Source organism: Hippichthys cyanospilos, chromosome 3, assembly GCF_059441005.1.
Source record: "Hippichthys cyanospilos isolate Australia breed blue-spotted pipefish chromosome 3, RoL_Hcya_1.0, whole genome shotgun sequence".
NCBI classification, from domain to species: Eukaryota; Metazoa; Chordata; class Actinopteri; order Syngnathiformes; family Syngnathidae; genus Hippichthys; species Hippichthys cyanospilos.
This window is the reverse complement of record NC_142371.1, coordinates 6,785,336-6,799,944: the sequence shown is the minus strand read 5'-3', so window position 1 is coordinate 6,799,944 and position 14,609 is coordinate 6,785,336. Positions and strand designations below refer to the sequence as shown.

At 39.0% G+C, this 14,609-nt stretch overlaps 1 protein-coding gene across 1 annotated transcript in view; it reads right to left on the bottom strand.

Moving 5' to 3' along the window:
• Positions 1-13,747, bottom strand: part of adcy2a (adenylate cyclase 2a) — a 40,599-nt gene extending 26,852 nt beyond the window's left edge. The window contains exons 1-2 of the mRNA XM_088409447.1: positions 13,207-13,747; positions 6,562-6,759 (exon numbers count right to left, since the gene is read on the bottom strand). Coding sequence (XP_088265573.1) covers positions 6,562-6,759; positions 13,207-13,731 — 723 coding nt within the window. The 5' untranslated portion in view covers positions 13,732-13,747. The remainder of the gene's footprint in view (positions 1-6,561; positions 6,760-13,206) is intronic.
• Between the last annotated feature and the right edge of the window lie 862 nt (positions 13,748-14,609).

Sequence of the window (14,609 nt, the reverse complement as noted above, 5' to 3'; positions counted from 1 at the left end):
CTCGTTTAAATACTTCTAAGTTCTAGAAGTTTCTCTGTAGTATTTATTGACATCTAACCTATGCAACCCACTTAACTATCTATTCTTAAAGGGCCAATGTGTAAGGTTTAGGCAGTGGTGGAAAAAAAACATCATTTTAATAACACACTACAAAACATACAAAAAAAAAAAATAACAACATCTATCCATCCATCCATCCAGCTATCCTCACTAGGGTCGCAGGTGTGCTGGAGCCTATCTCAGCTGTCTTAAGGCAGTAGGCAGGGTACCGGAATAAATCTCCAATTTTTTCACCTTGTGAGAGTTATAATTAATGTAGCTGTTTTTGAAGCAAGCAGGTCGATGATATACTGTCCAGTACAATACCATTCAAAAGACCGAAGCATCAAATGTATTGATTGTGAGAGCAAAAAGATCTGGCAACAGAGGTTATAATGTGTAAGTATTGATTCATGACTCACTAGTCAATATATGCACTGATCAGGAGAAAAGCCTCAAGACAGATATGAATGCAAAGGCTTGGACAGCACTTTTTGAGTAAGTAAGGCAAAACTTTAAGAAAAACAACATTTCCTCACTGAATTGTAGGCAACTCTTGTCCTAGAAAAAGTCCCACTGTGCGCCATGAATAAGAATATAAAGTAAACACATTGTTATACAGCTGTATCTGCCATTAGGTGTTTTGCCGTTGTGGCAGCAGCTTTGATGGCTTACCTAACTTCCCTTGACTGCAGGAAAGGGGACAGTCAGCACTTTTACCTCAAACCTGGCACCTCTAATGTAGCATGGCGAGTGCTTTGCATTTTTACATTAGTGGACCTCCGAACACACACGAACTACTCTTTAATACTCTCTCCTGGTGCACGATTGAGGCGGCTCGACCATGCAGCTGGCGTGAAAAGAGGTCAGTGTTCTCTGCGGCTGCAGTGAGGTCCCAGTTAACCTTTCTCTGCTTGGGGCAGCCAAATTGATGGAGTGAAGGGAAGCAGTTCAGATGAACTGAAAATGAAACACATTTCACTCAAACTCATCCATTCATGGAGCCAACAGGCTGTGTTGACACATATAGGGAACCAGCATTCAATTTATTTATTTTTTTAAGTGACTGTATGACAAATTTTTTGCTCATTTCCCCTCACTTTAAAAGAGACCTCCCAACATATGGTAAAAATATAGGGAATCACTGGATGACCTGCATGAGGATTTCTGCCATTAGTTTTGTGACTTTGGAAAAACTGAAAGGGCACTTCAGCTGGTTGCCATGTCCCTTCTCACAAGAACGGAAATGGCTCCACAGGAGCTGAAGTTTCAACTGATTGATCTCCAATGTGACAGGGTTTCAAAGGACAAGTTCAACTCCTTGAAACTGGATGAGTTTTATGCTTCATTAGGTGTAGCCAAATTTCCAAAGATCCAGAGGGTGGCACAGAGGATGCTGGTATGTGGTATGTGTGTGAAGAAACTTTTAGTGTAATGAACACCAACAAAGCACTCTGTAGATTCCGGATGAGTGATAAATACCACAGATGTGTTCTGAGATTAGGGTTAGACCACCAGACTTCCATGCAATGGCTAAAATGGGTGATAAACACTGTTCTCATTAAAAGGTATGCTAATACTTAACGCTTTTGACTGTTTAGGTTTGATATGTACAGTTCACAAATGCATTTTATATATGTATTCTATCTCCCTGCTGACCCGACCCAGTTGTCAAAATTTAAAAGTCAATGTAACCCCCAAGTCAAAACGTTTGCCCACCTCTGCACTAGAATGGAAGACAGAAGCTTTTTGTGTGACTTGGTATTGTATACATAAGTGATTAGATGGACCATTTCTTTCAATTAATGAAATTATCAACATAATTGCACCACCATTATTTTATTGACATACGATAGCTTATATAGACTTATAGGAAGCACACATTAGTTGGATATTTGCCGTTATTAACGTTTAATGCATTGACCGACATTTTTTCAGTCTGAGTTTAAAATGTCCGACTGCATTTGAATACACCACGTGGACGCCTTGTATAGTAGCTAGACTGATAGGAAGCACACATTATTTGAATATTTGCTTCATCTCTGTTTTAAATAGAAATACAGGGGCATCACAAAAACTAAACCAGAATTCTGCAGGGGTTTACTTTATATACGTTACATTGAACAAGGGGGAATTTCTACTTTGCACTTGAAGTATATTCCCATTGCAAAGTGTTAGGCTATTGAATCGATTCTGCAAAAGTGACCATCACAGACAAAAAATGCACTTTTGATTAGTAATTATGTTTAATAATTCATGCAAAATACCAGTGGGACCAGAATATATTACCACCTCCATCGATACTATTCCAAATTGCAGCAATCATTTCCATTCGTTGCCACAAACTGACAACTTGTTTTGTTTTTCTTCCACCGCATCGGGAACAATGTCAAACTGCCTGTTAAAGGAAACGTAAATCTGACAGTAACCAAGGTAACACAGACTTTCTAATTAGAATTTGTTGATTAAAGCTGCAGTAAATTAAGTGAAAGAACAGCTTTTTTTGATGTACACTGGATCTTAGAAGTAAATTTAGCTTCGACCACTAAGAAGAATGGATAGCAAGCTGATTCACCTGCAGGATGCTGCTCTTGTCAAGTTAAATGTCTGACCGTAGCATGGAGAGTGCCATGACAACAACATTAAAAACAGACACACAGAATTCATATACATATACAATATACAATTATATATATACAATTCATATCCACATACATACAGTATGTCATTTACTTGATATGGAATGTTTGTTGTCCTAAAAGTACCCTCTGATATCCAATGCCACTGGCTGGATCAAGTGATTGGTAGCTAATGGAAGATATGCCAGGTTAAAGATGCCTTCTTCTTACAGAGACTTGATGTGGTAATGAAATTGTGCAAATGTTCCTTCAGTGTGGCTAAGGCAAGCACAGAAGGACCCTTTCATTGACAATTATGTGAAGGCTTTTTCAAGATCCAGGCAACGGTGCTGCTACCAGCTCATGAATCAAATCCTCTATAATACCACAGCGGGTTCATAAAACAAATTATGGAGATGGAGTGTCCGATTACATCAAGCTTTTAGTACAGACGGTATGCGATCCGCTTAAAGGCTTGATTTGCACTGCAAGCGTGTGTGTCTGTCTGTTATTTCACCCCCCCCCAACCCCCCCTCCCAAAAAAAACAACAACAAAAAAACGTTAATTGCATCCCAAACAAATTACATTAATATATACATTGTTGACACCTTCTTAAATCAGACTGGGCTATGCTGCAAAATGGGCTACATTTATGCAGCACTTTGTGGTGCTCAAGGCATTTAAGAAGAACAAGGGACTCAAAGAAACATGATCCTCTTTATTATTGCACATTTCAGTATATCACCAAAACTTCCATACATACCATACATACCGTTTTTGGTATTTTTTTTCCCACCAATGTCGTGCTTCCACACAACATACGGGTATTCCAGTTTCCAATTAAGGCTGGTTTCCAATTAAGGCTCCAATTAAGGTTTCCAATTAAGTTAAATTAATTGTATTAATTTGATTTACAAAAATTGAAGATTTGAAAAATAAATCGTAAAATCAATGTTTTGCTAAAAGGCTGGACGAGTGGTTTACGAGACACTTTACAACAGGTGTAGAAAGAAAGAAAGAAAGAAAGAAAGAAAGAAAGAAAGAAAGAAAGAAAGAAAGAAAGAAAATGAAGACTATTTTTAGGCTTAAGCCAGCCTGGATGTGTAATGAACGTAATGAGCTACATTTAGAATGGCAAAGCCATATTTCCAATTATTTTGGTGAGACTAATTTAAAGGTAATGTAATAGTAGTGTTATGCATTACATTTCAAATACAATAAAAATGTAATATAACCAATTTCTTTGAAACGACAGTAATAAGTAATAAATAATGCATTACACTTTTGAAGTAATTTGCCCAACACTGTTTACAACACAGAGTAACATATTGGATTGCGAGGGTTACTACATTTTAACAGTAAAATAAATCTGCCCCGCATGAGTCGACTCATCCTGGTTCAATCAATGTTGAAAGATTATCTAGAGAATACGGTATATTTTTACAATGATTCTTGTTTCTTTTTTGACGGGGTGCGGCTTTATTTTTTTGCCGCACATAGTTCAGAGTTGTGCTCATTATAATAGCAGAACATAAAGTGAAAAAGTTTGGAGTGATAGACATGAGTTTCTGCATGACGGACAGGAAGGATGATAGATGGGAAGCAGATGAGTGAGGGCACAGGCATTTCTCAGTAAGGGGTAGAAGCTGGACCACACAGATAAGGCCTTCTCCTAGCATTCACAAACAGAGGGGGCTTTGTCGGGAGTGGATAAGCATTCAATTGATTTCAGGTTGGGAAATGGAGACTGAGATATATACAAACCAGACCTGACATACTGAGAATGGGAATTGCAACTTTAAGCCTCTACTCTGTTTATCTTAAATGACAGGTCACTGTACTCACAGGGTAGCTGGTTATCAAAATAACACTTTTATTTTGGCAGCAGACCATGTCTGTGACAAATGGATTCTTCAAAATGTGAAAATGTAATACTGGTAAGCAAGTGTTGATGCTGGACAGTCGCATTTGTGCAAATTTGCGGGACTGTGTTTAGAAAAATACACATTTTGGGAGGGCTCAACCTTAACTACAAATGAATTATTGTAAAAGACGGACAGCAACGTGCGTTTTTTTTTCTTCCATCAAGATTCTCAAAAGTAAGTGGAAAGATGCATATAATGAAGGACTAACGGATGTCAACTCAAGAGTGTGAGTCAACAAGCCAATCTGACCAGTTAATTAAGGTGGGATGCTGCTCTCGGAGTGCACTGATGGCGTAATGGGCTGATATTTTCAGTGAGTGGGAGAAAGATGAATAGAATGACGCGTGAATCAGTACACCTCAAAATGCTGCTTTGTGAGCAATGAGTCCACATTAGACATCTGTATTCATAGGTACTGGTGAATGACTGTCACTTGTACTGTAAGCAAGCCATTCAAGGTTTTTATCAATTCAAAATCTTTTACCATATAGAAAAAAAGCACAATTCTGGTCCTGAGCAACAATAAAATCAAATCCCATTAAAAAAAAAAAAGGCTGCGATAAGAGCACAAATAAGTATGTGAATGAGACAATCTCATCTCATTTCGATACCACCATAACATTCAAAAATCACTTCCTAAAACCCAACACCGACCAATGCTAATTTTACAGACCAAATACCAACCCACAAAGACTTAGGTTCAACTTAGAGGTCCAACTGGATGGGCCACAAATACCACCCACTCCATCCCAGAAGCCTGAAATGATTTCCAAAGACTGCTTTATAAAATGTCAAGGAAAAATATCCCAGAGGATATTTAGGAAAACCTATGTGCCGTGCCTCACTGAACTTAACAGCAAACAGTATGTGTTTAACAATAACCCTTTTGAACAAAGTAAACATAGAAACTGGGAAGATGTCATAACTTGCAATGACCTCACTCAAAATATCCAGAAAGTCTGGAAAGCCAATGAAAAGAAGTTCAATATTTGACAACAGAACAGCCCTGACCCCAAACCAAGTGGCCTACCATGTGTAATTCCAAAGGTAAACCACAAAAAAAATGAAACGCGAAAACAAAGAAAATGAAAATGGACATAATTCATATTATGCAATCGAGCAGCTCTGATTTGCAACTGTTTATTGAAGAAAACCTGACCAAAGCAATCAGATAACTTAAACATGACAAACATAAGCTCAAGACGGAAAAGGAGATGGTAAGGTTTTCAATCAACGCATTTACCATGGCCACATTTAAATGAACCGTCTGCATGGCTGAAGTTGAACCACAACTATCATTTGAAATGCCACATTTATTCTTATGTTTCAATCGGGATTAAAATAAAGTAAAATACAAAGTCAAAATTGTTATTCAAAATAACTTAGGAAATTGGCAGACAATTGGCAGTCGTCTTCCAAAGCACTCTCTGCAGTGGGCTTGCTTGGCTTTTGATGACATACAGGTCAAAATATGTGTAAATACTGCTTCATATCCCCATATGAAAGCGGACCAGGTTTGTAAAAAATCGGAATTGTACTAACTTTCATGCAGCGCAACAAAAAAAAAAAAAAAAATCCGATATCTGGCATTTTGGGGTTAAAAAATAAAACAAAACAGAAATGAGCTGCAGTGTGACCATAGCCTTACATGTTTCAGATTTAATTTGTGCATCCAAGAGAGAGCTACAGCTACTATGTAAGCATTAGAAATTGCAATATCAATACAACGGTAGGGTAACAAGAAAGAGGCAGGCTCACTTTCCTCAAACCGTTTCACGCGAGGGCTTTTGGCAACCAAGAATTCTCCCTGCAAGGCATTCAAAAGAATTCTACTTTGAGGCACTTCCACGTTGACCTCATTTTCAAACCCAAAAGCTATGTTTAGTTATTTATACCTTCTATGAATAAGTCACAGAACACTTCACATGCTTTTTAAATAAGAAATAAATTGACCACAAAATCATTTTCTTGGTCTTACCTGGTCCCAGGGGCAGACGATCCCACCGGAAAACATGAAAAGGTAACCCATAGCAACCAAGCAGGCCCAAATGACGAGGGAGAACACCCGAAGAAGCTTCTTGAAAATGGATTCAATGCAGACCAAAACAAATACAGCCAGGAAGATCGCCAACGCTGTGGGCACTGTGATTACGAAGGCCACATGGTCCTCAACGTTCTGGAACAGGAATGACAAGAATTAGAAAACAAAATCACTGTTGCAAAATTGAAGAAGTACGCTGCATTCCCTTTAATTTTAGATAAGACTACGTAGACTTTATTAGGTTATCAGGGGAAAAAAAAAATAACGCCTCATAACTCAGAAGCGTCATTTTCCAATGGGGCTATGTTACATCTGTTACTATTTGGTAGACCAAAGACAGTCCACACTCTCATGAAATGCTTGTCTTGAAATCAATCAATAAAAAATAAAAAATAAAAAAATACATTAACCGCGGTGCATTATTTTGTCCATTTGATCTTCACATCAAAGGCATTTCAAATAAAAGGAAAAACATTTAAAGAAGACATTAGGGAGCTGAAATTTCACCCAGATGGTGACAACATGTCAAAGTTCAACATGGCGCGACCACACTACCAAGAGTGTGCTAAAACACTGCGACAATGGTGTGGAGGGAAATAACCCGGAATTGGTCGAAATAAGGGTGAAACAAGGGTTAAAGCCCTGTGCCAGTGTCATCCAATATTTAGCAATGTCCTGAGCAATGCACACTGGTCTTACAAACGTTTCATACAGAACTTCATGCCTTGATGGGTAAAAAATGTATTACAGGCAGGTTATGAGAGATTGAAACAGATGTGAGTCTAAAATTCTAACAATATTAAAGACAACTAATGGTATGTTTTTCTCAAGAGATGCATGAAGAAAACACCACTTTAGAACTGTAGAAAATTGACACATCTCAAGGGGAAGTGAGACATCCAGACTGCTAAGCCTCTCTTGTCGGCTCCCTTTCCAATTTTCCGACTAAACGAACAACCAGGCAGGTGTGAGTCACCCTCTGAGGCACCAAATAGCCCATCAATGAAAATAAGTTCCAGTACTTCGCTAAATAGAATCTGTCACCTAATAACATGAACTCCACCACCCTTCGCTTTGACCTCTGCCAAAATCTTTCCAGAATGTGTGAATAAATAATTTATATTATTATTTTTACTTAAGGATAAAAGATGCTAAGTAACCTGCACTAACCTTGCTTAAACTATATTGTGTCATTATTCATATTAAAATATATCCTTTCCTATAGGCAGCAATAATATTTCTATTAAAAATTTCACCATGACAATGGACTTGTGATTCGTTTTTTTTTTTTTTTTTTGGAATACAGTTATCGCTTCCATTTTCACTCTACTGGACAAGTACATGGTTGTGATCTGTGATCAGCTTCATTAACTAGTGTATTCATCTAATTTGGATGAATGCATGCAGTAAATTAGCCCTCTACTGAATGTAGACTTCTTTAATTTTTTTTTTTTTTTTTAATGAGGGAATGTCACTAACACTTATAGAAGATGAAATATATAATACTGTACATGAATTGTGGATTGGAAGCTGATTTTCAGGTCCAGGGATACATTTAGATTTTGAAGTTCTTATAAAGTTTTCAATACTTTTTTCCAAGGTGACAATAAAAGGATGTTATTGTGGTGTGAGAATGCTTAGTGATGGAGCTATTTGCTTCTTAGCTAATCTGATCATTAGCTGGAATCACATGTTTTCAGCCATATTTACATGTCGAGACATACTATGTATTCAACAAAACAATATTTGCTTCTTTTATGCAGGTCTGGGGTTGATCTTTACATTTTCTGTTTGAAAGGGCATGCTGACATCTGAGATACAGTAGATGTCAGTGCTCTCCACAGAGACTACATACACCACACATGAAGGCAGAAAATTTGACCTGCATTCTTTAATTATCTTTGAGCAAATCAAAGCCCAACTATATACAGAGATCATTCAGAATGGGACCAACATTTCGGGGTAAGGCTGCTTCGTTGATGACGTGTGTGTGAGCGTGTCTGTGTGTGCGCGTTTTCCAATTTGTCAGACCAGTCTCCGCCAAGATAGGCTTTCCAGCGCAGTATAGGTATCGTCCGCCAAGTGCCAGGCAGAGTGACAATCTGGTGGCAGAAAGTCGATGTTAACCTTACACCTCCTCAAGCTATGTGTAAAAACTGTTGTATAGAAGACTACTGGTCTAACGAGATTGTTTTTTTTTTTTCCTAGGGTCTATACTGAGCTCCGTTAACATATTTAAGTCCATCCATCCATCCATCCATCGAACTTCACACAACATACTCTTCCACGGAAGTCATTTCTGGACCCGCCCAGTTTGTTTGAAATGGAGGTCTTCAGAAATGCTTTGCTGAAGCCTTCTTTACCCAAATGACGACCATGGCAATATCAGAGCGTGGATCGGCTGCTCTTCGCTATGTTTCTCCCCCCACCTGCTGAAATCCAAGCGTGCCATTCTACTACTCTCGCATTTTTGTCTTGAACAGACAAGTCAAGCCGTCTTTTCCTTTTTTCTTTTTCATAATGGGTAAAGTCCGCCGGAAAAATTATCCACATTAACAGCAGAGACAATAAGGCGGCACTTGATGAAAGCGCATTTGAACACACTAAAACAGATGCATACTATATTGAATTAAAAAAATACATAATTGTTTTAAGCCATGTTAATGACATGATATTACTTATTTTTCAAACACAGATAAACGGAGAAAATTGGTCTGATTTTGAGTTTTACAAGTATAAGTTGACCCCCCCCCCCCCTCCTCCCAATATGAGGATTGAAAATGGGGGGGGGGGCATTTCCGAAGACCTCCATTTCAAACAAATTGGACCGGTCCGAAGATGACTACCCGAGGAAAAGAGTAATGTTGTGGGAAGTTAGATGGATGGATTTTTTTTTTTTTTAATTAATAACCTAAATTACCCAAATTCTTTCATGGACTCCCTGCAATCAGACCGCAGACCCCACTTTGACAACTACCCATCAAAACAATAAATCTCCATATCTCCAAGGCATTATCCAACATATAATGGAAAATACGTAAGGCACTTAACAACTTTTCATTTTAAATTGTAAGTTAAGTACGTAAATGATTGACAATAGATGTTTTGTCTCTGCCATCTTGCAATATTTGAAATAATTCATTGTTCACAGTATGTGGCAGAAAATCAAATCAGGACCCTTATTACACAACATTCTTCATCTTGGCCGGATATCAAGGATGCGAATATATCATTTGAAGAAATTATAAAAGTTTGGTGTGAATGACTCAGCATAGTTACACTACTTGCAGTGGAAATCTATTTTTAAAACATAAAGGAATTATGTTAGGATGTAATAATGCTCTTGATTGTAAATTAAAAACAGAATCAACTGCTCAAGTAAGTTTCAGTTCCGCATAAATTGCAAAGATTGTCCCTGCCCGACAGCTGACGGCTCAAACCAAGTTATAATAGGAACGAGATATTGGCACAGGTCTTAGTGCCGAAAAGTGGCATGTAATATTGAAGCACTCAACATCTCTAAAATGTGACATATGAAAGAATTCAAATGAAACTGATACACTGGTCTTATTTTACACCTAATAAGTAAATGAAATAATAAATAAATGAATAAATAAATAAATAACATAGCGTAACTCTCCCAATATAGGGCGCCCCTCTGAATTGGCAGCACCCGCAATTTTAGGGTAAAATCTGGTATTTTCTATCTTACTATGTATACCAAACGTTTGAGGACAATGTAAAAACTATCGCAAAACAGAACAAATCTCATATGTGAATTTTTTTCTTGTGTTCACATCCGTAGTTGTATATTTATTGCAGGTATATTGAGTGAATTAATCCGGCACGGAGCAGGTAAGTGTGCCTTAGAGAGGGCCTTGGGTAGAGTTTCTCTAAGGTTTCTATTTAAAATTTAAATACATTTGAGATCAATTTGAATGCTAATTGTACCTGCTCATTAACTTGCTTGGTCGGCTACAGGCTCCACTCTAGGTCGATGGGCAAGGGTCCTTAGCCCATACTATATAGCAGCCTCATGGTTTGCAACCTGCTCTGCTACAAGAAACACTTTCTTTAAATCTACCATAATATTCCAGGGTGTGAACAAGGCTGGACTCAGGCGCTGGTTCAGTCTGCTCACTTCTTTGATTGAAAATAATGCAGGAACAACCTTTCCGAGAGGCCGTACTGAATGTCCATATCACTCAATGCCCAATGTTTGCATACTATCAAGTGTTTTCATTTTATTATGTGAAAAAGTGTATTGAGACCATGCACCATGGTGATCTTGCTCTGTAAATAAATTGATTGATTGGTTGATTGATTGATTGATTAATTGATAGTTTAACTCTATGGCAGTGAAGAGGACGATACTTATGATTTTGGAGATACATAAACCAGACTGCTATATTACTGTAAATATAAATGGCAGAAGGGCTTCTTAGAACTAGTGTCAAAGGCAAGTGCAATTCTTGAAGAATATAGTATGGAGATAATGAGAACGGTTCTTTTTTTTTCTCGTCCTGTTTTGTCTGTTCAAGTACCATAACATAAGGTATATTTTGTTAGTTTAACAATGTTGTGTATTTTAGCTCTTTTTGTTGTTCAATGTGAATAATGTAATAAAACTATAGGAGCTGTGCATTTTTAATTGCTAATTCAAAATTTTATGATGGCAAAAAAAGTCGTCACAAGTCATTTTCGCTTTGCAGAAGAGATTCTTTTCAACCGAAGAGATTCCACTGCAGAATTAATATTTTACATGCTGTTGCCACATATACTTTCATGGCTTTGCTTTTCCATCTGTTGCAAGGCATTTAGGTTTTTCCTCCACTACCCCTGCCCCCATCTTCCCTCTGTCTTTCCCCATGTAAGCAGGCAATGCAGTGGGACAGGAGAGGATGCGTGTGGTTGCGGAGAGAGTCGGTCTCGCCCAGAGCTGAGCTCCAAAACAGAGCAGGATTTAGGTCAGCCAGCTCGCAGGAAAGGGGGGTGGCGTTAGGATACAAACGAAAGAGAGACAGGAATATGAGGAGGTTAAAGATGACACAAGCGCAGAATGGACAGAAATAGAGGAGGATGGAGAATGAAATGAGGGTGGAGCTAAAGGTCATGCCAATCTAGCACCGAGTCAGAGCAAAAAGGCAGGATGTAGGGCAGGAAGGCTCAAGATGCTTGTGCGATTTCAGGGCAGAAATCCATTGTTAGCAGATATTTTTTTCTGTGATATATTTATTTAACAAATTTCATCAGGCAACTTCCTTGTTTTTATTAGAACTTCATTTCCAAAACTCATAGCATTTTCATAGCAGATTTCAATGTAATGCTGTCAGACACATTTAGTCAGCTGAAGTGCTGAGACAGACTCTTTCCCACATTTATACGCCATCTTGGGCAAAAACACAAGTCTATTAATGGCTAATTACAAATGTCTGACAAAAGGCTCTTAAAAGCATTCAGACACCATTCAAAAATGTCATTCAAAATAATGTTTCATTCGATGTTTTAGCTGTTCCTTATCAGTAGGCAATTTGCTGACTAATCGGACAAACAGGAATTGATGAGTTTAATGTTAGATGCAGTTCATCAGGAATGATAGTTGCTGATGTCAACATTGGTTTGCATTTGGCAAGCCACGCAAATCATTTTCCCATGCTGTACTTAGTGTTTGGATGATGTTTGGTATGTTTAGATATTATGCAAATCAGCAATACTCAGTGACTGCTGTAAGGCCCTTTCACCGTATTAGAATAATCCCTCCATCAGAGCAGATTCATCAGGGATAAACTAGGAGTGGCTCTGAATTGGTAAAATATGTTCAACGACGAGATTACGCTTCCTTTAAAAGCACTGCGGTGCTTCAAAACAATATGTTGCCATGTTGAATGTAATTTTTTAAAGCCCTTTCACTTAAGTGAAAGATTGAGCAAGACAGCAAGAAATAAGCTTTTTACCCAAATCTATTTTTTTAAATGGTTTTATACTTGTAAAAGTGGTGTTGATTGTTGTTATGTTCCAAGTTGTACAGTAGCAACTATTCAAAAGACAAAACGTAGATGAAAAGTCTGAAAACTTCTCATTCATGACCAGTGCACCTGAACTTAATATTTAGTGAAAACGGACAGAATATTTGATAGCGTTAGACACCATGCCCCCCTTTCGGCCCCTTTTTTTTTTTCCCAGAGTGGGTCTTTGCTTATCCACTGCATTGAAGGGCTTTCCAAGCAGATAACCGTGTCAAAATATTGAGAAGAAATCACCTCTTCTTTCTGTAGTTCAGTCAACCGTGAGTTCACAATAACCGATCCCTACCCCCCTTCACTTTTATCTAACCCTCTCTTCACATTACTTCTGCCATGTAGACTACATACATACTGAGGATGTGCGTTTGTAGAAGCTTTTTGGAATGTGCATTTGAGCTACTGGGTGTGTGTTTTGTGACTTGAGTTTCCCGATTGCTAACTTTGTTTTGAAGTTCCTTCCAGCGGAATAATCAAGTACCTATCTTGTTGTTAAGCCCAATTAAAAGACCCCCTGCATATGTTTTGTCACATTTGAAATATGTGCAGATGCAGAGCTTACCAGTCCTGATGCAAAGAACACAGTCAGCAGAGCCAAGCATGCTCCCATCACTATGAGGAGCAGGAACACAATCAATGGATGCTGCTGGCTCATACAGTAGTACGACTCATACAGCCAGTCCCGGGATCTGCTCCTCCTCTCCTGACCCCCCTTGTTCCCCTGGCCAGACTCTTCAGCCCGGTCCAGGATGTACCGCTTCCTCCTTATTGCCTCTTGCCACATGGATCTTGGAGGTGAAAAAGGAGAAGTGTCGGGGAAACCGGAGGAGGAGGCGGCGGCGGCGACGACGTCCGAGGTGACAGTTTCCACTCCAGATGAGGGACAGTTGCTGTGTTCTACTTTCCTCTTGCTGCTGCTCCTTCTCGGGATCTTGGTGTGACTGCTCCTGATTTCCTGTGGAACCTGGGCACCCTCCTCCCTTTTTAATTCCTTCAGGCTGATACAAGTGAAAGGTGGGTCTGAGTCAGAGGCACCGCGCGCTGGCCGAAGAGGTGGCAAGAACGCGCCAAGGTTTGAGCGCAGCATCCTCCTCCACCTCCTCCTGCCAACATGTTGGAGCGCAAAGTGAAGGGAGAGCCGAGACTGAGTGCTCGTTAGAGTCAGAGGGAGAAAGTGGGAGGGAAGTGAAGAGGAAGGGGAGGGGGGGAGGACCTAATGGGGGAGGGTCGCAAGTGGATTAAGGTAGAGCAGAGGCTAAAGAAAAGTTCAGGACTACCTTTAACAAAGTTGATCATTTGTTCTCCTAGTTATCAGATTTCAATTAAACCCGTCAAAGGGGGAAAGCATGAGTCAAGGAGGAATACATTCATGTCTTGCATCACCCCGATATGCAGTACGAGTACAAGAACAAAACAAAGCAACAAAACATTTGGATACACAAACACACAGACACACACACACACACACACACACACATTTAGTAACAGGGTGGTGGCAGAGTGTGTATGTAGCATGTTCTCCTCAGAGTTCTAAGGTCCTCAGTTTGCTTCCGCCTCCAGCCGTCCTGTGTGGAGTTTGCATGTGCTACCCGTGCCCCTGTGAGTTTTCTCTGGGGACTTTGGTTTCCTCCGACAATCCCAAAAATGTGCATGGTAGGTACATTGGATACTCCAAATTACTCTTAGGTGCATTTGTGAGTGTGAATGGTTGTTTGTCTCTGTGTGCCCTGCGATTGAAATCAAACTAAATAAAATATTCAGACTATACTTTTTTCCTCTTCTGGCAGCATTGTAATCCAAATGTTCAGACTAGGCAGAAGTTACTTTATTCATATAAATTTATACTTTATTTATTATCAATTAATGTATTTATTATTAATGGAGGCGCAGGTTGTTTGTCAATGAAACCAGACATTAGCAACATGAGATCAAGCAGCCCAACACTGAGTTCATCACAGCAGGGGA